Source organism: Anomaloglossus baeobatrachus, chromosome 3 (genome assembly GCF_048569485.1).
Source record: "Anomaloglossus baeobatrachus isolate aAnoBae1 chromosome 3, aAnoBae1.hap1, whole genome shotgun sequence".
In the NCBI taxonomy this organism is placed as follows: Eukaryota; Metazoa; Chordata; class Amphibia; order Anura; family Aromobatidae; genus Anomaloglossus; species Anomaloglossus baeobatrachus.
In genome coordinates, this window is record NC_134355.1 from 405,970,375 (window position 1) to 405,997,147 (window position 26,773).

The 26,773-nt window shown below is 44.8% G+C and overlaps 1 protein-coding gene across 1 annotated transcript in view; it reads left to right on the forward strand.

Annotated features, from left to right (window-relative positions):
- Positions 1-17,156, forward strand: part of BMP5 (bone morphogenetic protein 5) — a 411,248-nt gene extending 394,092 nt beyond the window's left edge. Inside the window, exons 6-7 of the mRNA XM_075338449.1 lie at positions 3,335-3,445; positions 16,772-17,156. Coding sequence (XP_075194564.1) covers positions 3,335-3,445; positions 16,772-16,921 — 261 coding nt within the window. The 3' untranslated portion in view covers positions 16,922-17,156. The remainder of the gene's footprint in view (positions 1-3,334; positions 3,446-16,771) is intronic.
- Positions 17,157-26,773: the final 9,617 nt, after the last annotated feature.

The following is a 26,773-nucleotide window of genomic DNA, read 5'->3' on the forward strand; positions in this document are numbered from 1 at the left end:
GCACTAATATATATTCTGAGTGCAAGCTAAAAAATGTATTCTATCTTTCTGTAATATGTAGTTACCTTGGCTTCCAAATACGCAGCATGATTGCATCGAGTGCAGACATATTCACCCTCGAATGGCTGCTCAAGGTATGCATACATCTGACAAGATACACACCTGGTAGCATTGTCCATGGAGCACCTATTAAATGGAGATAAACAGTAAAGTAGAAAAACAAAGAAAAAAACCCAATGGGAAACGTATAAGGATAAATTCAAACTATGGTCTTGTGTCAAACTATGAGATTGTGTTTAAACTATGCGCACTTATCTGCAATCCTTGCACTTTGCTGCAGCACCTCACTTGTTCTGGCTGGTTTATACAGTCAGGGCCAGAAATATTTGGACAGTGACACAAGTTTTGTTATTTTAGCTGTTTACAAAAACATGTTCAGAAATACAATTATATATATAATATGGGCTGAAAGTGCACACTCCCAGCTACAATATGAGAGTTTTCACATCCAAATCGGAGAAAGGGTTTAGGAATCATAGCTCTGTAATGCATAGCCTCCTCTTTTTCAAGGGACCAAAAGTAATTGGACAAGGGACTCTAAGGGCTGCAATTAACTCTGAAGGCGTCTCCCTCGTTAACCTGTAATCAATGAAGTAGTTAAAAGGTCTGGGGTTGATTACAGGTGTGTGGTTTTGCATTTGGAAGCTGTTGCTGTGACCAGACAACATGCAGTCTAAGGAACTCTCAATTGAGGTGAAGCAGAACATCCTGAGGCTGAAAAAAAAGAAAAAATCCATCAGAGAGATAGCAGACATGCTTGGAGTAGAACCCGTTCACAACATCAACTGAAGTCCAGAACACTCTCAGTGAAGTAGGTGTATCTGTCTCTAAGTCAACAGTAAAGAGAAGACTCCATGAAAGTAAATACAAAGGCTTCACATCTAGATGCAAACCATTCATCAATTCCAAAAATAGACAGGCCAGAGTTAAATTTGCTGAAAAACACCTCATGAAGCCAGCTCAGTTCTGGAAAAGTATTCTTTGGACAGATGAGACAAAGATCAACTTGTACCAGAATGATGGGAAGAAAAAATCATCTAAGTTTGATGTACAGCCTTATCCTTATGTATGATATATTTTTTTGGGCTTGCACTCATAATATATATTAGTGCTCACTTCAGTTAACCTATTTAGTTAGATTACATGGCAAAACCTGCTGACAGATTCCATTTACTTTGTTAAGCGGGATTTACACGAGACGACTGATCGTGCGAGGCATCGTCGGGGTCACGGTTTTCGTGACGCACATCCGGCATCGTACACGACGGCGTCTCGTGTAACACCTCCTAGCAATGCAGTATCGCTCACAAATCGTGAGTCGTGTACTCGTCGCTAGGTTTCATAAAATTGTTTAATTAAAATGGCGGCGGTTGTTCATCGTTTCCATGGCATCACACGTTGCTTCGTGTGACACCACGGGAATGATGAACAGCAGCTTTACCTGCCTCCCGCGGCACCCGACGACTTAATGGAAGGAAGGAGGTGGGCGGGATGTTTACATCCCGCTCATCTCCGCCCCTCCGTTTCTATTGGCCGGCTGCCGTGTGACGTCGCTGTGACGCCGAACGTCCCTCCCACTCAAGGAAGTGGACGTTCGTCGCCCACAGCGAGGTCATCTGAAAGGTAAGTACGTGTGATGGGGGTTAAACGAGTTTGTGCGCCACGGGCAACTAATTGTCTGTGACGCAAAAACGACGGGGGCGGGTACGATCGATCGTGCTATCGCACAATCGGTCGTCTTGTGTAAAGCAGGCTTTAATCTACTTGAAAGAGGACATACTGTCAGTGAATCTGTTTTCGTAATTAGCGAACCAATCCTTTTCATTCATATTCCCACATGAGTATCCAATTGATCCCCTGTTGAATCTCTTCTGAGGCCTCATTCAGACGTTTTGTTTTTTTTTCTATTTGTTGTTTTCATGAATAGAATTTGTACACATTATAGTCTGCAAAAACATCAGAGACATACCCATTTTTTATCAGCATTGTAGATAAATATCACACATACATCACACAGATGGTATTAGTGTTCTTGCCCGCGTGCTGTCCATAATTTACATACAAATAATAAGATAATCTTTGTCATTTATTTTTTCCAGCAGATATTTAGAACACTGATGAACGACTTATGATAAAAACTGACACAATAACCAAACAATGTTGACACTCATCCAAAACACTGTTGATATTTGGACCATTTTTTTGAGTACATAAAGAATCAAAATGCCTGAATGAGGCCTTAGGATGTGTTTTTCACATAACCCACAAATTTAAAGGACAAGTTCTCTAGATTTAAAGACTTAAAATATAAATATGACCATGAGCCTTCATACCTAACCTGCTGTTACGAGTGTGTAACAGGTGACAGACAGTCCTGTGGTGTCCGGCAATAGAAGGTCACAGCATTTGGCGGTGCAAAATGCTCCCTGACTTTCTATTATTCCTGCTGTCAGTATTCAGTGTACTAGGTATCTCCTCTGGTGGGTTTTCATCCTTTTCCCTTTAATCATCTATATTTACCCTTGAGTCTAAATACTCTCATTTTCCCTGGACTTGTGCTAGTGATATTCAGTTCCTTCACAAGCTCTGGATGCAAGCAGGTGGTTTGTACTTGTCTGTAGCATCATTGCTTCTCTTTTCTCAACTTCTTCCTGACTCATGTGGAGATAAGTTGTTCATGCGCTTTCCCCATGTGTGTGCTCTCTTTGTCTTCTTTGGTGTTTAGTGGGGTTGACAAAGAGCTCCTCTCACTTGCTCCCTATCTAAGCCCCAGCTCTAGGGTCATCCTAGGGTCCGGTACCTTGCTTGGCGCATATGTGTGGAACCTATCTAGGGTGGTGAGGAACCCCTGGGGCCAGCAGTAGATTTGGTCAGGGGTCACCATCTCTTTATTCCATTCCCGTACCTAGCGTCGTGACACCTGCAGTCTCTTACTAATAATCAATATATTATGTATATACAGTCAATATATTAGACAAAATGATGACTCAGGGGTTAACACTGTAGCTTTTCAACCCTTGGTTCAAATTCTACCAACAATAACAACTACAGGGAGCTTGTGTGTTCTCTCTGTGTTTGATCGTGAGTCCTTAATGGGGACAGTTATGAGGTCTGTAAAGCACTGTGGCATGGTGCTATATAAGTAAATATTCTAATCACACACACATTTTACCCATTCAATTTAAAATTAATTTGACAAACTGCAGTGTGAACCATTTATAGGTTTGTTTTTTTTATATTTAACATCATATTTATTCCTTCTTCTTGGTTACAGGATTGGATTATAGCTCCAGAAGGGTATGCTGCATTCTATTGTGATGGGGAATGTTCATTTCCACTTAATGCTCATATGAATGCCACAAACCATGCCATAGTGCAAACCTTGGTGAGTAAAACTAATATGTCTATAAAAAATACAGCTTTACAAACAAAAATAAATGTGACAAGTAGAAACTGCACAGATGATCTAGGAAACAGGGAGTATCTAGCAGTGACCCAGGTGATGCTGGGAAGCAGGGAGTGTGTATCTGCCTCTGCAAAAGGAAAAAAGTGTCTGTTTGTCTCTCTGCAAAAAAGGAGCAGTGCTCAGAAAAGTGTAATGTATGTGTCATGAGAAAAGTGAAGCTACAGAGATCTGCCAGTTCAGGACAGAAACTGCCAGGAGTGGAGAACAGCTCAGGATAGATCAAAAGAAAACTCTGTGACGCAGAAGGATAGAGTGACCAGTACAGGATTCACCCATCCCCATCTCACTGCAATGGTAAGGTACAGTGTTCTGCTCTGTGTACATCCACAGTGTAAGGAGATAGACTCTGTGTATGGACAGAAGATTATCTATGAACAGACTGTCATGTATGTTATTCTGGAAGCCCTATATGAAGATTATTAAAGCCTTTAATCTACTACTGCCTGGAACAAGTGTTATAGAGCTTTGTGTTTGCTGCAAACTGTTACATCACCTCATGTATTGAAGATGCTGGTTAAGTGTGTCCTGATTTAATCCTCCAAATTTCCAAAGAACTCACATTTACTTTGCCTAGCCTCCCTATACAGAGGGGCAGACATACAATATATACAACAACTTTAAAAGATATATTTCCATAACTTGTGTCCACTTCTTTTTTTTAGATTTTTGTTAATTTTGCACATTTTTTTCAAGAGGTTTTCACTTATAATTTAATCTCCTTTCATATGTGTCAACTCTTCCTAATAATCAGTTTTCTAATATACTTCTATTGGCTGACCTGCTTCTGTCAGCTCATCTCTTTGTGGATCATATATACATCTGTTGTGATGCAGCCACCTCTTAGTGAGTGATCGCACTCGGTGCATCAATGCTCATATTAGACTTTACCCTCATCCTCTGCCTAGATCCTGCTGAAGCTCTGAAGTGCTGTCCCTTCAGCTAAAAAGTGCTGCTATGCACTTCTGATCATTAGAAAGTATATAACAGGACTTAGCTGAACGGACACGACTTCAAAGCATCAGCAGAGTCAGTCTGCTTCACGCATCAGCTCAGATCAGCCCCGGTAACTACGATCTGTTTACAGAATCTTCAGATTCGGGAAGGAGGGGACCTGTGCCTGACCTCAGAAGGGGCGGTGCCTCCTCCCCGGACTTACGGAGGCTGTGATTGGCTGACAAACGCTGCGCAGCCAATCACAGCCACTGTAATGTTTCAACCATTGAAAATGGCTGAAACATTGAAATCCAGCCATGATCAGTGCAGCTGTAGCACTGGTCATTGGCTGGAGCTGGGTGACCTGAGCTGGATCACCCTCCCCCAGCTCCAGCAGCTCTGATTGGAGAAACCGGCCTTGTGACCGATCTCTCCAATCACCGTGGACCTAAAGCCAGTGACCTCCCCCCTCAGCTTCACTTTTCGGTCCTGGAGCACGCCATACAGTGTATACAGTACAATGGAAGGGTGACAAGCTCCAGTCCCATGCTGTTATGTGACCGGAGCATGGGACCCGGAAGTTGCCACGCTGCCATTGCACCATATCAAACTGGCGAAAAGCCTCCCGATCCGCCGCCGCCCTCCTCCATCTGCCACCACTATCCTCGATCTGCTGCCCGCACCCCCACCACTCACCCCCGTGATCAGTTGCCCGCCCACTCCACCTCACCTCCGTGATCGTCTGCCCGCCCCCCTCGCCTCTGACCCCCGTGATCGTCTGCCCGTCCCCTCACCTTTCACCCCCGTGATCGGTTGCCCCCCTCACCTCTGTGATCGGCTGCTTGCCCCCTCACCTCTCATGTCCTTGATCGGCTGCCCGCCCCCTCCCCCTCACCTCCATTATCAGCTGCCCGCCCCCTCACCTCCGTGATCTGCTGCCCTCCCCCTCCCCCTCACCTTCGTGATCGGCTGCCCGCCCCCTCCCCCTCACCTCCGTGATCGGCTGCCCGCCCCCTCCCCCTCACCTCCGTGATCGGCTGCCCGCCCCCTCCCCCTCACCTCCGTGATCTGCTGCCCGCCCCTCACCTCTCACTCCCGTGATTGGCTGCCTTCACCCCCACCTCTCACCTTTGTGATCTGTTGCCCCGCCCCCTCCACCTCTCCTCTGTGATCTGCTGCCTGTCCCCTCTTCCTCACCTCCGTGATCGGCTGCCTGCGCCCTCCCCCTCACCTCTGTGATCTGCTGCCCACTCCCTCACCTCTCACTCCGTGATTGGCTGCCTTCACCCCCACCTCTCACCTTTGTGATCTGCTGCCCGCCCCCTCCACCTCTCCTCCGTGATCTGCTGCCCGCTCCCCACCGTGATCTGTGCTCCCTCACCTCTCACCCATGATCTGCTGTACGCTCTCTCCCCACCTCTTACCCCCATGATGTGCTGTCCACTCTCCACTCACCTGTCAACCCATGATCTGCGCTCTCTCACCTCTCACCCGTGATCTGCTGTTCGCTCCCCCCACCTCTCAACCCCGTGATCTGTGCTCCCTCACCTCTCACCTCTGTGATCTGCTGTCAACTCTCTCCCCACCTCTCACCCCTGTGATCTGCTGCCCCCTCTCCCACCTCTCACCCTCCCGATCTGCTGCCTCCTTCATCTCCTGTGATCCTGCTGCCTAGATCCATCCTGTAAGGTAACTATCCCCAATCTCACCTCCCACTCCCCTTCCCCCCTGTCCCACCCTTCTCCCCATCCTCCTCCGCTCCTGCATCCACTGCGCCCTCTCCCATCTGCTGCCACCCTCTCCCAGCCGTCGCCGTCTCACATCCGCCACTGTCTCATATCCACCGATGCTCCCTTTATCTGCCCCCCATCTGCTGCCCCCGCATCTGCTGCCATCTCTCCTGTGATCCTGCTGCTGTTCTGATCCATCCTGTAAGTATTGTTCGTGGCTCTTTTCTAACTATCCCAAATCCCATCTCCCACTCCCTATTTCCACCCACCCCACTCCCCACCCCCCGCTTGCCACCAAGCGCTGATCAGCTACATGATTGGCTGATCAGGTACGTAATTGTTGCTCGAGTTTTTCCTTTTTTTTTTGTGCACCCCAAATAAAAAAAAAGACACAACTTGAACAATTAGGTTGATCAGCAAGCGTCCTGCAGCCGTACTCGACTTTGGACAGGACTTCTTTTTTCCATCCCACCTAGTCCCACCCTTTTTGCAGCACATCCGTGTGTGCGCCCTGATTTTTATTTTTATGCCATGGGGGGGTCTAGTTTCTAAAATGGGGTCACATGCGAGGGAGCTCCATTGTTTTGGCACCTCAGGGGGTCTCCAAACACAACATGGAATATGCTAATTATTCCAGACAATTTTGTGTTTGAAAAGTCAAATGACGCTCCTTCTTTCTGATCCCCGATGTGCGCCCAAACATTTGATTTCCACCACATATGAGTTATCTGTGTAATCAGGAGAAATTGCACAATACATTTTATGGTGCATTTTTTCCTGATACTCTTGTGTAAAAGAAGCTACCTGGTTGAAGTAACAATTTTGTGGTAAATTTGTTTTTCTATTATTTTCACGGCTCAATTTTATTAACTTTGGTTAAGCCCCCAGAGTTTCAAAGTGCTCAATAAACAACTAGATAAGTTCCATGAGGGGTCTAGTTTCCAAAATGGGGTCACAAGTGGGGGAGCTCCACTGTTTCAGCACATCAGCACATCTCCAAACGCAACATGGTGCGGTTAACGATCCCAGCTAATCATCTGTTCAATAGATCAAATGACGCTCCTTCCCTTCCAAGTCCTGTTGTGCGCCCAAACATGGGTTTTTCGCCACATATGAGATATCTGTGTGCTCAGAAGAAATTGCCCAACAAATTTTGGTGGTTCATTTAGTCCTGCTACCCTTGTGAAATGCAATATTTGAGGCTAAATTAACATTTTTGTTGCAAAAAGTAAAATGTTCATTTTTTCCTTCCACATTGCTTTAGTTGCTGTGAAGCACCTGAAGGGTTAATAACCTTCTTGGATGTGGTTTTGAGTAGCTTAGGGGGTGCCGTTTTTGGAATGGTGTCACTTTTGGGTGTTTTGTGTCATGTAGACCTCTCAAAATCGCTTAAAATATGATGTGGTCCCTAAAAAAAGTGGCTTTGTAAATTTTGTTGTAAAAATGAGAAATAGTTTATAAACTTTGAACCCCTATAACTTCCTTAATTTTTTTTTCCCCAAAATTGTGCTGATGTAAAGTAGACATGTGGGAAATGTTATTTATTAGTTATTTTGTGTCATATGTCTTGTTGGTTTTAGAGCATAAATATTCAAAGTTTGAAAATTACAAAATTTTAAAAATGTTTGCGAAATTTCCGTTTTTTTCACAAAGAAACACAAAAAATATCGGCCTACATTTACCATTAACATAAAGCCCAATATGTCGCAAAAAAGCCATCTCAGAATCACCGGGATCCGTTCAAGCGTTCCAAAGTTATAACCTCATAAAGTGACACTGGTCAAAATTGCAAAAAGTGGTCTGGTCTTTAGGGTCAAAATAGGCTGGGGGCTGAAGGGGTTAATTTCATTGTCCAGTACATATTGTGGTAAAATGAATGGTGTCTTTCAATACTACAAATCATCCCACAAAAAACAAGACTTCATATGTTTATATAGACAGAAAAATAAAAAAGTTAAAGGGAAGGAAAAACTAAAACTCAAAAAATGGAAAGTTGCTGCAGAAGGAGTTAAAGTATATTTTATTTTGACATGCTGCAGCATTAAAGTCATTTCCTTTATATTGTAGGCAAAAAAATATATATTTTCATCTATTACTTTTTAAAATTAACAAAAAAAATGGCCTGCATTGTTACTACCTATTAGCACCCCCTTTAGCAAGTATCACCACTTGTAAATGCTTTTTATAGTCAGCCAAGAGTCTTCTAATTCTTGTTTGAGGGATTTTCATTGATTCTTCCTTGAAAAAGTCTTCTAGTTCTGTGAGATGCCTGGGTCGTCTTGCATGCCCTGCTGTTTTGAGGTCTAGCCACAGATTTTCAATGATGTTCAGATCTGGTGCCATTGTAAAGCTTTCAGCTTGAGCCTTTTGAGGTAGTCGATTATGGATTTTGACCTGTGTTTAGGATCGTTACCATTTGTAGAAGTCCTGCTCTTTTCAATTTCAGCTTTTTTTACAGATGGTATTATGTTTGCATCAATAATTTGTTGAAATTTTATTGAATCAATTCTTCCCTCTACCCATGAAATGTCCCCCCGTGCCATTGCCTGAAACATTGCAAAACAACATCAAAGCATGAGTGATCCAACCCCATGCTTAATGATTGGCGAGATATACTTTTCCTGAAATTCTGTGCCTTTTTCTCCACACATACCTTTGATTATTGAGGCCAAAGCATTCTATTTTAACGTCATCGGTCCACAGGACTTGTTTATAAAATGCATCAGGCTTGTTTAGATGCTCTTTTGCATACTTTTGCCAATGAATTTTATAGGGAGGATGCTAGAGAAGTTATCTTCTGATGACTCTTCCATGAAGACCATATTTGTGCAGGTGTCTCTAAACAGAAGAACAATGTACCACAACTCCAGAGTCTGCTAAATCTTCCTGATGATCCTTTACAGTCAATCAGGTGTTCTGATTTCCCTCTTTAGCAATGCTACGAGTATCTAACAGAGATTATGTTTCATCTTCCAGATCTTAGTTTGACCTTCACTGATCCTGTTAACTGATGTTATTTAATTACATTTTGAACTGAGGAAAGGGCAACTTGAAAATGCTTTAAGACCACTTTACACGCTGCGATATTGGTACCGATATCGCTAGTGTGGGTACCTGCCCCCATCGGTTGTGCGCCACGGGCAAAACGTTGCCCGTGGCGCACAACATTGCCCGGACCCGTCACACTACTTACCTGCTCGGCAACGTCGCTGTGACCGGCGAACCGCCTCCTTTCTAAGGGCGTGCGGCGTCACAGCGACGTCACTAAGCGGCCGCCCAATCAAAGCGGAGGGGCGGAGATGAGCGGGACGTAACATCCCGCCCACCTCATTCCTTCCGCATTGCGGGCGGCGTCAGGTAAGGTGAGGTTCCTTGCTCCTGCGGCGTCACACGGAGCGATGTGTGCTGCCGCAGGAGCAACGAACTACATCGTACACGCTGCAGCAGCGATATTTGAGAAGTGACCCCCATGTCAACGAGGAGCGATTTTGGACGTTTTTTGTAACGATCTAAAATCGCTCCTAGGAGTCACACACAACGAGATCGCTACAGTGGCCGGATGTGCATCACAAAATCCGTGACCCCAACGAGATTGCTGTAGCGATCTCGTAGCGTGTAAAGCCCGCTTTACTGTCTTCCTTTAGTCTTCTCCTGCTCTGTGAACCTCCATTCTTGTCATTTTCACAGTGCTAAGCAGCTGCTTAGAAGAACCCATGGCTGCTGATTTTTGGTACAAGGTTAACGAAGGCTGGGTTTTTATAAAGATAAAGCTGTGAAGTTTGAATCACTTGGCCTTTCAGAACAATGACAGTGAACAAACCATAACCCTAAAAGGCTATTTAAGGTCTGAAACTTTGGTCAATGTTATCTGAGCACGCAAGTCTCTAGCGGTATCAAAACTTTAGCATCTGACCATTTTACTTTTTGTAATTGTTAAAATGTAAAAGATGAAAATATATATTTTTTTGCCTAAACTACAAAAGGAAATGTGTCATCTATAACTGTATGTCTTTTAGAGATAATTTAATCTATAACTTGCTTAATTGTTCACCATAATAGTAATTGTGACCAGGGGTGCCCAAACGTTTGCATTCCCCTGTACATACTTCTAAACAAAATACGCTATACAAAGACTATTATTATCAATAATACTATTGTACTAGGCCAAAAAGCTCCACTACACCCTGAACACTACAATTTGCCATGACATAGTAAATATTACTTTTATACATCCAAACACACTTTACTGTACAAAGGTCAATATTACCACTATATACCTTTTATATACTTTATGCCCCTACAGAAAAGATAAATAAGAAATAACGTTTGGAACTCCATTCTATGTCTGAACTGGGTGCAAAAACCTAAAAAAACATCACTATGGGGAGATAAGGAATGCACACCAGTGACTATGTAAGGGGGAATACATGTAATAGCAGAAACTGCTGTGTGAATACTGACATGAAAAATTCAATAGCTATATGTAAGAATGAAATGTGAAAAATGGAACCTGCATTACTGCCATGGATATATGAATAAAGAGAAATTTAGCTACTGAATTGATCAATGCAATAGAGCCCCAACACTACGCCAAAGTATTTCTCTACGTTGGGGTCCCTAGCTTGTGTGTGTCCTCTCATGCAGTTAAAAAAACTTACCGTGTATGGGACGCTGAGACCCAGGCTATATATACGATGTGGATTGGCAATAGGTGTGTATGGGGAGGGTTCACAAACGAAAAACTACTAACAAATAAGAAATAACGTTTGGAACTCCATTCTATGTCTGAACTGGGTGCAAAAACCTAAAAAAACATCACTATGGGGAGATAAGGTATGCACACCAGTGACTATGTAAGGGGAATACATGGAATAGCAGAAACTGCTGTGTGAATACTGACATGAAAAATTCAATAGCTATATGTAAGAATGAAATGTGAAAAATGGAACCTGCATTACTGCCATGAATATATGAATAAAGAGAAATTTAGCTACTGAATTGATCAATGCAATAGAGCCCTAACACTACGCCAAAGTATTTCTCTACATTGGGGTCCCTAGCTTGTGTGTGTCCTCTCATGCAGTTAAAAAACTTACCGTGTATGGGAAGCTGAGACCCAGGCTATATATACGATGTGGATTGGCAATAGGTGTGTATGGGGAGGGTTCACAAACGAAAAACTACTAACAATTTTTCATGTCAGTATTCACACAGCAGTTTCTGCTATTTCATGTATTCCACTTACATAGTCACTGGTGTGCATACCTTATCTCCCTACAGAAAAGATGACCTGCACCAAACTGTTTCTAATTAAAATACACTAAAAAGACAGATATTACTACGATCCAAGGACCATATAATGGTAAATATCAGTTCTACAGACCATATGTGAGATTACAGCGCAGTTATACATAGTGACCTACATGTGTTAGTCTTTCTAATGGAGTTGTTCTTTTATGTCATCTTTTCCACCTGGGCCAGACCAACATAATTTTTCTTGTAGAATGTGTAACACAGACACACTTTACTTCCTACAATTCCTTCCCCATTCCCACCTATTAATAATGTACCCAGAGTGCCCCTTCAGCCCCCAAAATGTCCCCTCCAGTAGTAATGCTATCAGATTGCCCCCACCTATAATAATGCTACCTGAGTGCTCCATCCTGTAATAATTTCATTAGAATACAATCTCCAATAATAATGACTCCTCATTACTCCATTCAGTAGCAGTGTAGAGGTGCTGAAGTCTTTCTAACAGAAAACTAGCATAAAACACTATGGAACATTGAAAAAATTTAGCTCAACTTGGCATTTTCATTTTCAATTTCAATGAGCTCTGCCAAAATGTGAGGAGCTAGGGAGGGACAGGGCGTTGTAATAGCCAACCATCAAATCCGTCAACCGTGGCGGCATTTATTATGCCAGAATGCTACTCCAGTCCTGGACTGGAGTAATATTTTTGACAAGGCACAAGGATGTATGTGCAGATCACAGAAAAAATGCTTCAAATTCAATAAGTGATACGTGCCTCTTAATGAATTTGACGCATCCTTATTAGGGATGAGCGAATACTTCGATTATCCGGCTTCGCGAATATTTTCCGAATATGTCATCGCTATTCGACTATTCACGAATATTTGATGTGCAATGTAAGTCTATGGGAAACCCGAATAACAACTATTTGGAACTATTTGGGCTTCACATAGACTTACATTGTGCAAAGAATAGTCGAATAGCAGCGAGGTATTCGGAAAATATTCGCGAAGCCGGATAATCAAAGTATTCGCTCATCCCTAATCCTAATCTAAAATGTCCTCATTAATCCTGGCATGTACAATGCCATTGTTAATGATTCGGGGTTCTAATGCTTGACATACATTAACCCCTTCAGCCCAAAGCCTATTTTGACCCTAAAGACCAGGCCATTTTTTGCAATTCTGACCAGTGTCACTTTATGAGGTTATAACTCTGGAACGCTTCAGCGGATCCCGGTGATTCTGAGATTGTTTTTTCGTGACATATTGGGCTTCGTGTTAGTGGTAAATTTAGGCCGATATTTTTTGCATTTCTTTGTGAAAAAAACGGAAATTTCGCGAAAAGTTTGAAAATTTTGTAATTTTCAAACTTTGAATTTTTATGCTCAAAAACCAACGAGACATATGACACAAAATAATTAATAAATAACATTTCCCACATGTCTATTTTACATCAGAACAATTTTGGGGAAAAAAAAAAAAAATTAAGGAAGTTATAGGGGTTCAAAGTTTATGAGCAATTTCTCATTTTTACAACAAAATTTACAAAGCCACTTTTTTTAGGGACCACATCACATTTGAAGCGATTTTGAAAGATCTACATGACACAGAACACCCAAAAGTGACACCATTCCAAAAACAGCACCCCTCAGGCTACTCAAAACCACATTCAAGAAGGTTATTAACCCTTCAGGTGCTTAACAGTAACTAAAGCAATGTGGAAGGAAAAAATTAACATTTTACTTTTTGCAACAAAAATGTTAATTTAGCCTCAAATATTGCATATTCACAAGGGTAGCAGGATTAAATGAACCCTGAAAATTTGTTGGGCAATTTCTACTGAACACGCAGATACCTCATATGTGGCGAAAAACCACTGTTTGGGCGCACGGCAGGACTCGGAAGGGAAGGAGCGCCATTTGACTTTTTTGAACAGAAAATTAGCTGGAATCGTTAGCCGCACCATGTTGCGTTTGGAGAGCCCCTGAGGTGCCGAAACAGTGGAGCTCCCCCACATGTGACCCCATTTTGGAAACTAGACCCCTTATGGAATTTATCTAGATGTTTATTGAGCACTTTGAGCCTCTGGGGGCTTCACAAAAGTTAATAGAGTTGAGCTGTGAAAATAAAAAATTTTTTTTTTACCACAAAATTGTTACTTCAACCAGGTAGCTTTTTTTTTCACAAGGGTATCAGGAAAAATTGCACCATAAAATGTATTGTGCAATTTCTCCTGAGTACACAGACACCTCATATGTGGTGGAAATAAAATGTTTGGGCGCACAGCAGGGCTCGGAAGGCAAGGAGCGTCATTTGACGTTTCAAACGCAAAATTGTCTGGGATAATTAGCGTATTCCATGTTGCGTTTGGAGACCCCCTGAGGTGCCGAAACAGTGGAGCTCCCCCACATGTGACCCCATTTTGGAAACTAGACCCCTCATGGAATTTATCTAGATGTTTATTGAGCACTTTGAGCCTCTGGGGGCTTCACAAAAGTTAAGAGTTGAGCCATGAAAATAGAAAAAAACTTTTTTACCACAAAATTGTTACTTCAACCAGGTAGCTTTTTTTTCACAAGGGTATCAGGAAAAATTGCACCATAAAATGTATTGTGCAATTTCTCCTGAGTACGCAGATACCTCATATGTGGTGGAACTCAAATGTTTGGGCGCACAGCAGGGCTCGGAAGGCAAGGAGCGTCATTTGACGTTTCAAACGCAAAATTGTCTGCTATAATTAGCGTATTCCATGCTGTTTGGAGACCCCCTGAGGTGCCGAAACAGTGGAGCTCCCCCACATGTGACCCCATTTTGGAAACTAGACCCCCATGGCATAGAAAAAAAAAAACAGCGGAAGATGGGGGGGGGGGGCAGATGGGGCGGCAGCAGATGGGGGGGCAGCGGCATATAAAGGGAGCATCTGTGATTGTGAGACGGCGGCTGGGATAGGGTGGGGGCGGATGGGAGAGGGCGCAGTGGATGCAGGAGCGGCAGAGGATGGGGGGAGGGGGCGGGTGGGGGGGATGGGTGGGAAGGGGAGTGGGAGGTGAGATTGGGGATAGTTACCCTACAGGATGGATCTAGGCAGCTGGATCACAGGAGATGAAGGAGGCAGCAGATCGGGGAGGGTGAGAGGTGGGGGAGGGAGCGCAGCGCAGATCACGGAGGAGACAGGTGAGCAGAGCACAGATCACGGAGGAGACAGGTGAGCAGAGCACAGATCACGGGGGTGAGAGGTGAGAGAGAGCGGACAGCAGATCACGGGGGTGACAGGTGAGGGAGCACAGATCACGGGGTGACAGGTGAGGGAGCACAGATCACGGGGGTGAGAGGTGAGAGAGCGCAGATCACGGGGGAGACAGGTGAGCAAAGCGCAGATCACGGGGGTGACAGGTGAGCAGAGCGCAGATCACGGGGGTGAGAGGTGGAGGGAGAGTGGACAGCAGATCACGGGGGTGACAGGGGAGGGAGCGCACATCACGGCGGTGACAGGGGAGGGAGCGCACATCACGGCGGTGACAGGGGAGGGAGCGCACATCACGGCGGTGACAGGGGAGGGAGCGCACATCACGGCGGTGACAGGGGAGGGAGCGCACATCACGGCGGTGACAGGGGAGGGAGCGCACATCACAGCGGTGACAGGGGAGGGAGCGCACATCACGGCGGTGACAGGGGAGGGAGCGCACATCACGGCGGTGACAGGGGAGGGAGCGCACATCACGGCGGTGACAGGGGAGGGAGCGCACATCACAGCGGTGACAGGGGAGGGAGCGCACATCACGGCGGTGACAGGGGAGGGGGTGGGTGGCTGACCATGGGGGTGAGAGGTGGGGGGAGCGTGCAGCCTATCACATAGGGGAGGGGGCGAGCAGCACATCACAGAGGGGAGGGGGCGAGCAGCACATCACGGAGGGGAGGGGGCGAGCAGCACATCACGGAGGGGAGGGGGCGAGCACCGATCACGAGGGGGAGGGGCCGGGCAGCAGATCGGAGGGAGCGGTGGCACTATGACAGATGGAGGAGGACAGGGTGCACGATCCCTGTCCTCCTCCATCTGTCATAGTGTCACCGCTCCCTCCGATCTGCTACACGGAGGTGAGGGGCCGGGCAGCAGATTGGGGGGAGCGCTGGCACTGTGGCAGATGGAGGGCAGCGGCGGCGGCAGCGGATCGGGAGGTGTGGGGGTGAGGGTGCGGGCAGGAGATCGGGGAGACAGGTGGCAGATCGCGGAGGGCAGCGGCGGCGGCGGATCGGGACGCTTTTCGTACAGTGCAATGGCAGCGCGGCAACTTCCGGGTCCCATGCTCCGGTCTCATAACAGCATGGTGGGGAGATAAGGTATGCACACCAGTGACTATGGAAGGGGAATACATGGAATAGCAGAAACTGCTGTGTGAATACTGACATGAAAAATTCAATAGCTATTTGTAAGAATGAAATGTGAAAAATGGAACCTGCATTACTGCCATGAATATATGAATAAAGAGAAATTTAGCTACTGAATTGATCAATGCAGAAGAGCCCCAACACTACGCCAAAGTATTTCTCTACGTTGGGGTCCCTAGAGATCGGGGAGACAGGTGGCAGATCGCGGAGGGCAGCGGCGGCGGCGGATCGGGACGCTTTTCGTACAGTGCAATGGCAGCGCGGCAACTTCCGGGTCCCATGCTCCGGTCTCATAACAGCATGGGACCGGAGCTTGTCGCCCTGCCATTGCACTGTGTACACTCACTGTGCTGGCGTGCTGCAGGGACAAGTGAAGCTGATGGGGGCGGTCACCGGAAACAGGTCCACTGTGATTGGAGAAATCGGTCACAAGGCCGATCTCTCCAATCAGAGCAGTGGAGCTGGGGGAGGGTGATCCAGTGAGGTCACCCAGCTCCAGCCAATGGCCAGTGCTACAGCTGCAATGGCCAGGGCTTGGTTTCAATGTTTCAGTCATTTTAAATGGCTGGAACATTACAGTGGCTGTGATTGGTTGAGCGGCGTTCGTCAGCCAATCACAGCCTCCGTAGGTCCGGGGAGGAGGCACCACCCCTCCTAAGGTCAGGAACAGGTCCCCTCCTCCCCGAATCTGCAGTTTTTGTTAACATATTGCAGTCACCGGAGGCTCCGGTGCCGCGATTCCGCCATGACGGAAAGATCCGTCCTTGGTCGTTAAGGCCCAGGGCACAAGGACGGATCTTTCCGTCCATGGTCGTGAAGGGGTTAATTTGCTCTATTAGCTAGATCTCAGGCCTATCTGAAATTATAAAACCTACTTGTTCTGTACTTTTGATGCTTTATTATGTTATTAATATACTAATGTGTTTTATTTTTTATTGTAGGTTCACCTCATGTTTCCAGAACATGTCCCCAAGCCATGCTGTGCGCCAACAAAGCTGAATGCCATATCTGTTCTGTACTTTGATGATAGCTCTAATGTTATTTTAAAAAAATATAGAAATATGGTTGTAAGGTCCTGTGGATGTCATTAAAGAAGAAAACAATACCTGTATACCATTATAGGCAACAACTTTCCATGCTGAGAAATAGCTAGAAAGTAAACGTATTACTAATATACATCATGATACACATGTACAGTTTTATGTATATATTAGAAATTTGTAATTTATTTTGATATACAATTGCTTTCATGGTTTGCCCACTGCTTAGATATTGCTAATCTCACCTTAGGACAGAATCAATAGCACACTTTTGAAGGGTCGATACCCAGCACCCCATGTTTAGCTGTTGGCAGCTTTTTTGGTGGCTGGATGTAAGCTGTCTACAGAACTGAAATAGCAAAGATCCATACACTATGCATTAGCCACTACTGTGGCTGAGATGTAGAACCAATGGCTACTGCACAATGTACAAAGGCACTCTATTTACATCTGGCCCCCAGCACCACGACTAACAGCTAATTGCCATACAGGGATGACCGAATCTCTCAATAATAATTTATAGCACATTGGCTTGAAATAGCAAGTAAATTTAATTGGCTCGAATAAATAGATCAAATAAAAAGTTTCACAACTGCCGTAACTATGCTCTGAGGTCTGTGTAGACCCCAAAGCATGATAAAAGGGGGGGGAAGGGTTAAAAATAATAAAATATTATACTTCCTTGCCCTAGGCTCGGCCCTCATCTGTCCTCCCAATCCGGTCATCCACTCACTCCCTCCAGTCTTCACATCTTCATGTGCTGACTGTACATCACGTTGTCATGTGGAACAGAGCACACATCATCGACATCAATAAATTCACTACAATCCAACATTTTTGGAACATTTGTAATAAATTTTTAGTACTAGATCTGATTTTAATGACCTCGCCTAAGGATAGGCCATTAGTATCTAAGTAGTGGGCAATCCTTTTAAAGAGGTCTTCCATAAATATATTTATCACGTATCCACAAGAATAATGTAGGGTCGTTGGTGGTGTATGCGACTGATAGAGATAGTTGAATACTCCATCAGTTCTTTATGAGTTAATGAAGTAGTGGTGATGCCTACAGACTACAGCTTCATCCACACAAACGACTCGAACTCTTAAGGCTGCTTTACACGCTGCGACCTCGCTAACGATATATCGTCGGGGTCACGGTGTTTGTGACACACATCCTGCGTTGTTAGCGACATCGCAGCGTGTGACAGCTAGAAACGACGATCAACGATCGCAAAATCGTCAAAAATCGTTGATCGTTGACACGTCGCTCCTTTTCATAATATCGTTGGTGGTGCATGCCGCTGGTTGTTCGTCGTTCCTGCGGCAGCATACATCGCTATGTGGGACACCGCAGGAACGACGAACATCTCCTTACCTGCGTACACCAGCAACGAGGAAGGAAGGAGGTGGGCGGGATATTCTGCCCGATCATCTCCGCCCCTCCGCTACTATTAGATGGCTGCCGTGTGACATCGCTGTGATGCCACATGAACCGCCCACTTAGAAAGGAGGCGGTTCGCCATCCACAGCGACGTCGCAGGGATGGTAAGTCCGTGTGACGGGTGTAAGCGATGTTGTGCGCCACGGGCAGCGATTTGCCCGTGACGCACAACCGACGGGGGCGGGTACGCTCGCTAGCAATATCGATAGCGATATCGCAGCCTGTAAAGTGCCCTTTAGTCTGGTAATCAGGGGTGACCCCACAACAGTCGGACACTAAGATCATTTGTTTATTCCTTAGGCTGTGGTTAGGTGGAAAAATATAATAATGGGAAAATCTCTTTAATGAAATTTGACAGAATCTGTTTTATACAATTTATGTAAAACATTAACATTTTATTTAAGTCAAGATAAAATAACATTGTCCTTTTAGAAGCAAACATAGACATGGTTACTATTTAATGATAATGACTCACTGAGAAATACTTTACATCCATACAGCTGTTCTTTAGTATTTATTTAGGAAATCACATTAAGTACACAATAATTAGTCAGGTCTTGTCCAGTTATGATCTACCATATAACAAAAATATAATATAAACAATTCTAATGTTTTGAGTGATTTTTTTTAAATAACATTTGTATAAAAAAACCCCTCAAACAACGTCATACAGCAAGTATTCTGTTTGCTTAGCACACTATAAAATTTTATTCCAATGTCATGCTACAGGTATCAGATGGCTCCACATTATAATGTAATATCACTTGGAGTATTATTCCAGTTTACAAATGGTTATGGCTGTATACTATATATCAATTTCTCACTAAGCTTAATATGTGTTATAGGTCAGCTTCTATTTTCATGCACACACATACAGAATGCCACATTACTTTTCTTTTGACTTACAGAAAATGTATTTAAAATCATAACTTGTAAATCCATATAATGAAAATATTTGAAAGATCCATGAAAATCTTTTTTCAACATCAAATTTGGAGAAATAACACATATCTTTGATTTGACCAAAAAGAACAATGTCAAACAAGATGATCTGTGTTAGCTATTTCCTGTCACACATCTCCAATAACTATCCGTACCTTAATTTTGAGAGGTATCTATGAGATTTACCCAAAGCTGTCAGAAATAGAATCTATATATATAATATTGACATGATAAATCACTCGATAAATAATGTTCATACAGGATTTCTTTAAACAAGATTCAAAGATGGGCACATTTCTTCAAGATGAATTCAATTCACCTCAATTTTTTTTAAAAATTGGAATGTCTTGATATCATGTGAATTCAGCAACCTGGCAGTTAAGAAAAAATTACTACACCCCGTGCCACTTACTTGTCCCACCGCTGCAGCCTACCATTCACTCTTGATTAAAAAGTAGTTTCTTTTTTCTACCTTCCTCATTCATGTAAGATAATTTTTGGCCTAGCTTGCACCCTGTGCCAGGGCTTCTGGCACTCAGTAGGTCTCTGAAGTCATAGTAGTTTTATATATATATATATATATATATATATATATATATATATATATATATATATATATATATATATATATATATATATATACAATTTGTATATCAAAGTGTATGTCATGACGATGTCACAGATGCTGACTAGACCTTAGATGATGCCTGCCGTAACTTTGGGATGTTGCAACATGTGCTGTGATGTCAGACACCTACTTGGCGCAGGACCAGACAGTTTGCTGCGCCAGCTGGACAAGTGAGCAGCAAGGTGAACATTAACGTCTATCTTTTTCTTACACCATATATTTATTATGGTCTAGGATTTCTTCTGTAGAGTACAAGGCACATTTAATTTGCATTGAATAACTTACCATATTTTTCATTTTATAAGACACAGTGGATTATAAAAAGCACCCCAAATTTAGAGGAGGAAAATAACAAAAATTAATTTTTAATGTTAGAATTAGGGTCCGTCTTTTAATCCTAATGCTCACCAGGGGGGAGCGGCGGTGGTGGAGTGGCTCAGGAGGGTCACAGGAGGCAGAGTAGGCGATGGTGCGGCGTCACAGGAGAGGGTGTTATGGCTCAGAAGGGTCAGCGATACTGCGAGCTCAGGGGTGTAGCAGCTAGTGCAATTGAATTCCCTGGGTATGACTTAGCCGGGCGACAGTGGTGGAGTGGTGGGCGCTATTGATCTGCAGGTGACGGGTGGTCTGCAGAGGTATCACAGGATATGTCTCGGTGGCAGGTACATTGAGCAGACTGCCGGCTCCATTGAATCGCCCATGGTTGACGAGATGGACTGCAATAAAATGGCCATGGAGGTGGCACTTGTGCAGATGGGACTCCACGGCCATTTTCTTAAAATCCATTGTGTCAGCCGTGGGGGATTCAATTGAGCCAGCAGTCAGCTCAATGCACCCGCCGCTGAGACTCCCTCGCAGCACGCCTGCCCGTCTGCAGATCAATGCACCCGCCGCCAAGACAACCTCACAGCCTGCCCGCAGATCAATGCTGCTCGCCACGATACTTCTGTGCGCATCATGTGACCCAGTCTCCTATGACCCCACTCAACCACTGCCACCCCGGTAAGCCATATCTGTTTTCTAAGACACACCCCCATTTTACCCCCAATTTTGGGGGGAAAAAGTGAGTCTTACAAAGCAAAAAATACGGTAATTAAAATTGCCTGACCAATTTGAGTGCTCTGCCAATCATGGCAGATTTCTTCATTAGTATTAATATGCATAATTAATACAAGAATAAATTCATTCATATAAAACGTGCCAAACCAGTTCGTTTGAAGGCTGTACATTTTTTTATGCAGTTTCAAAATAAATTTTTACTTTAAAACTCAATTTGTCAAGAAGACTTAAGCAAATTGTTTTTTAACAAATCAACATCATTTGGGATTTTCTGAAAATTTTGAATTCAACAAATTTTTGGGATCCAAATTGCCTCAAATTGGCAGATTCTTTTGCGGGACAGAACAAGGTTAAGAAAACAAAAGAAGATTATACTCACCTGTCCAAAGCCCAACCCTCACTATCCCCGAAGCGGCAGCTGCTAATCCTCTTCTCTCTTCAGTCTTTAAAGCATTCTTTGAATAAATCATCTGGCACTGACCAACCCTCATGCAGTGCATTACCATATGAGGCCTAACCAGTGCTAGAAGATCTGAAGACCAGTCCAAAGACCAGAGGAAGAGAGGGAACCTGGGTTGTCAAATTTTATGTTGACTGAATTGAATCTACTGATTCAAATTTATCTGCTTTTAACAAATTTTGGGAAATGTATTCATCTCTTTTGCAAACTCATGGTATTTTCCTACTGAACTACTGAAAATATATAATGCAAGCAGATAGCAGCATTATATGGATAGAAATGTAATGGTGCAAGGCATAGAGGAATTGATTTAATAACTCCTCAATCTCAATATCCAGATAAATACAGTACATGAATTGTAGATTTGATCAGCACTAATTAAGTTCAGTAGAGGTTGAATATTGATAAACTAAGGAAGAAAAATAATTGCTGCCAGGCGTGAATACATCTAGTTTTATCTTTTATATGCTGGAGTGCTGCTAATTCTTGTCACTATTGAAATTACTATAACCTTTTTTTCAGGAATAAAGTTGAGAATCTCATTAGCTTATCATCAATTCTGAAAGCTCTGAAACTTCACTATAACATTAAATAAAATGAATTCATTTTTATGATAATTGGGGTTTGGTTTTGTGATTGATTCCAGTGTTTGCCACAAATCTTTGTTGTACAACCATTTTACCTCAAATAAGATTTGTTATACTTGTAGTTTAAATAGTCACAAACTTGTTTCTCAATAAAATCTTCTCCATTTTGCACATTGTCATATTTTAATACTGAGATAATTCACATTATTATGGTCCAATGTGATCCCCCATGAGGCAAAGGTTCTAACAGTCTTAAACATTCAAAAGTCTACTCCATCAGTTGTATAATAATAGTAATAACGAGTGAATATGGGCCCTTCGGGCACGTGGTGGGATTACGAACCATGCAATGGTGTGTAACCATGCATCAGACTAACCTCGTAATGGGGTGTACCACGCACCAGACTGGGTTATGTGCAGACTAAAGCTAACATAAATACCTGGCGTATGTGTCCTGCCACTCTTACCTTGTGTATGAAAAAGAGAGGGAAGAGTGCTATTAGTGCTTCTATTTTTGATAGCGCTAACTGGATAGCGCTATCTGTTCTTTAGCAGTTTTATATTTTTCCCATAATGCCAATGGTTTAGCTGGTTCCCCATATACACAAATTATAGGAAATAATTCACGAAATTGGTAAGACATTTGGAAAGCGATTGCATCTGTTATACCATCTTCCCATTGGGGATCGTCTTCCAAAGATGAAGATCAATGCACGCATTTTTATACGTGTCATGTATGACTCCATTGACAGTCCTTAAGTCAGCATAAGACTTTGATGTTGCTTCACAGTGTTGCCTTGGCAACATAGGGCTGTGGATGACTCATTGCACACAGACACAAGGACACGTCCAAATTAGGTATATAGGTAATATTTTTATTTATATAGCACAAATGTACCGCCCCGGGCTTGGCTGCGACCGAGCTGCTCGGATCCGGGCTCGCTGGTGGGTGGCTCGAGCATCTCCGGACCCGGGGGTCCCGTGGTCACTTCGATCTGAAAGGGGCTTGGCTTTTGGTGTACGACCGGAGCCGTGGTTAAGTTCGTGACGCCACCCATGGGTTGTGTTGAAGGTGGACACCACCGCTGCAGTTATGGGGCACCCAGGGGAGATGTTGCGCAGCAAGATGTTAACCCCTCCGTGGGTAGGGATGGTGGCCTCGGGACCTGTTGGGGGAGTAGTTGGGCGCTGCAGGGAGGTGCGCAGCCGGAGGATGTACTCACGATTAGTAGCACACACAAGTCTTTGGTAAACCAAGATGATGGTGGTCGGTGCCCGCAGCCGGCTGCGGTCTGGTCCCCCACCCGGTTGGTGGTCTCTGCCTTTCTCCTGCACCTGTTTGAATGTTGATGGACTACCTGAATTTCCAATACAGGAGACCGCTCCCCGGCTTGTGTATGTCGGAAGAGCCCTTTGCCCGCAGACGCTGGCCCATGGGATCTCTCTGCCTGGGTGATGGCTTTCTATCCCCCTCGTTGGGCTGTTGTCTTCAGTCAGGACTTCGGGTGGGACAGGACCTATAGTCCTGGCCACAATCAGTGAATTAGCTAGCCCTCAGTAACTTCTAGACTTATTTTCAGGGTCTGAGTACCCCACCCTTTGTGCTCCGGTTTCCAGTCGGTTCCCCGGGTTGGTACCGGCGGGCCACTACCCTGTCCCGGTCCACCACGGTTCCACCGAGCCGTCCCCCCAGCTCCCGCAGGCAGAGGCCTCCATATGCCCCCTAGCCAAAGGTGTCCGGGCTCCAACCCTGGCACCTGTCAGTCTGCTACAGGCCTGTCCCACAGGCCTGACCTCCTCCACTGAACTCTCAAACTGATCTGACGTTTTTCCCACCTCAGGCTCTCTGAACTCCTCGGTGGGCGTGGCCAACCGCCTGGCTCCGCCCCCTGGTGTGCCCATCAAGCCCTGAGGGGGGTGACTAGGGTTTTTATGGTTGGCTGGTGACACCTTATTAGGGGACTGGTGATGTTCGGGGCTCTACCTGTGACTACCTGGCTGGTCCAGGGCGTCACACAAACATATTCTTCAATACCTTACAATTCAACACATAGTTTACCAATTCAAACAAAAGTAAAAATCCAGTTTAAAATCTATAAGATGAAAGTTGCAATAATTGGTCACCAGCCAGTATCTGAATACGTCCTGATGCAAATTCTTATCGAGTGCATAGCATGTATAGGAACAAGTGGTAGAACGCATTCTTGGAAAGTGTTCAAAGGGGAAGCTGAGAACAGTTAAGGGGGCTTTACACATTACGATATCATTAATATTTTATCGTCGGGGTTACATCATTAGTGACGCACATCCGGCGTCATTAACGGTATCGCAGCGTGTAACACTTACCAGCGACCTTAAACGTCCTCCAAAGTGGCAAAATCGTTCACCAGGCTTCCAGAATTGCTGAGCGCAGATGGAAGAGGTCTCACTCCACTGAGCACTTCGTTACATACAAATAAGCTCTCACCACTTTCAAGTCTGCACTCACTGCTGCAAAACAAACCTACTTCTCATGCCTCATATCCTCTCTGTCTCACAACCCTAAACAGCTATTCAACACTTTCAACTCTCACCTCTGTCCCCCGGCACCACCTCCGTCTCCTCTCATCTCAGCTGAAGACTTTGCCTCTTTCTTCAAGTAGAAGATTGACAACATCAGAGGAAGCTTTGGCCCACAATCACCACAGCCACTCCTCACAACTACTCAGCCTTCTTCCTCCAAATCCAGCTTCTCCCCCATGACAGAAGATCATCTTTCCACTCTACTCTGAAGATCACATAACACAATCTGCCTGCTTGATCCACTCCCATTCCACCTCATCCCCAATCTCAACACAGTCTTCATCCCAACCCTAACCCATCTCTTCAACCTATCTTTAACAACTGGTGTATTCCCTTCATGCTTTAAACATGCCTCAATCACACCCATCCTCAAACAGCCCTCCCTTGACCCTTCCTCTGTGTCAAACTATCGCACCATATCACTTCTCCCCTATGCCTCAAAACTACTGGAACAGCATGTCCATCTTGAACTGTCCTCACACCTCTCTTCCTGCTCTCTCTTTGACCGGTTACAATCTGGCTTCCGACCCCATCATTCCACTGAAACTGCCCTGACCAAAGTCACTAACGACCTACTCACCGCAAAAGTCAAGCGACACTACTCTGTCCTCATCCTCCTGGACCTGTCCTCTGCCTTTGACACAGTGGACCACTCCCTTCTTCTACAAATTCTCTCATCTCTGGGCATCACAGACTTGGTGCTATCTTGGATCTCCTCATACTTAACCAACCGAACTTTCAGCATCTCCCACTCTCACACCCCTTCCTTATCTCGCTCCCTATCTGTCGGTGTCCCCCAAGGTTCAGTTCTTGGACCCTTGCTGTTCTCCATTTACACCTTCGGCCTGGGACAGCTCATAGAGTCCCACGGCTTTCAATATCATCTCTACGCTGATGATACACAGATCTACCTCTCTGGACCTGACATCACCTCCCTACTAACCAGAATCCCATAATGTCTGTCTGCTATTTCATCCTTTTTCTCTGCTCGATCACTAAAACTGAACATGGACAAAACATAATTCCTTGTCTTTCCTCCTCCTCACTCAACCCCCCCACCTGACATATCCATCAATGTCAATGGTTGCTCACTTTCCCCAGTGCCACGTGCTTTCTGCCTGGGAGTAATCCTAGACTCTGATCTCTCTTTCAAGCCACACATCCAAGCCCTCTTCACCTCCTGCCGCCTCCAACTCAAAAATATTTCCCGGATCCATACATTCCTTTCCCAAGAAGCTGCAAAAACCCTAGTATATGCCCTTATTATCTCCCGCCTGGATTATTGCAACCTCCTGCTCTGTGGCCTCCCTTCTAACAGTATCACACCCCTACAATCTATTCTAAACTATGCTGCCCGGCTCATCCACCTGTCCCCCCGCTACTCCCCGACCTCTCCTCTCTGCCAATCCCTTCACTGGCTTCCCATTGCCCAACGACTCCAGTTCAAAACACTAACCATGAAATACAAAGCCATCCACAACCTGTCTCCTCCCTACATCTCTGACCTAGTCTCCCGGTACTTACCTGCACGTAACCTTCGATCCTCACAAGACCTCCTTCTCTACTCCCCTCTCATCTTTTCTTCCCACCATCGCATCCAAGATTTCTCCCTTGCCTCCCCCATACTCTGGAATGCTCTGCCTCAACACATCAGACTCTCGCCTACCTTGACAAGCTTCAAAAGGAACCTGAAGACCCACCTCTTCCGACAAGCCTACAACCTGCCGTAACCCTCAGTCTGATACAGCGCCGCACAATCAACTACCCTAACCTATTGTATCCTCACCTATCCCTTGTAGACTGTGAGCCCTCGTGGGCAGGGACCTCTATCCTCCTGTACCTGTCTGTGTCTTGTATTGTTTATGATTATTGTACTTGTCCCAATTATGTACACCCCTTTCACATGTAAAGCGCCATGGAATTGATGGCGCTATAATAATAAATAATAATAATAATAATAATAATAATAATGGAGAGGTCGTCCTAAAACCAAAAATTGTTAATGGTTGTTTAAAGATGTTGTTCCTCGTTCCTGCGGCAGCACACATCGCTGTGTGTGACACTGCAGGAGCGAGGAACCTCACCTTACCTGCATCCCGCCCGCAATGAGGAAGGAAGAAGGTGGGCGGGACGTTCGTCCCGCTCATCTCCGCCCCTCCGCTTTGATTGGCCGGCCGCTTAGTGACGTCGCCGTGACGCCCAACACACCTCCCCCTTGAGG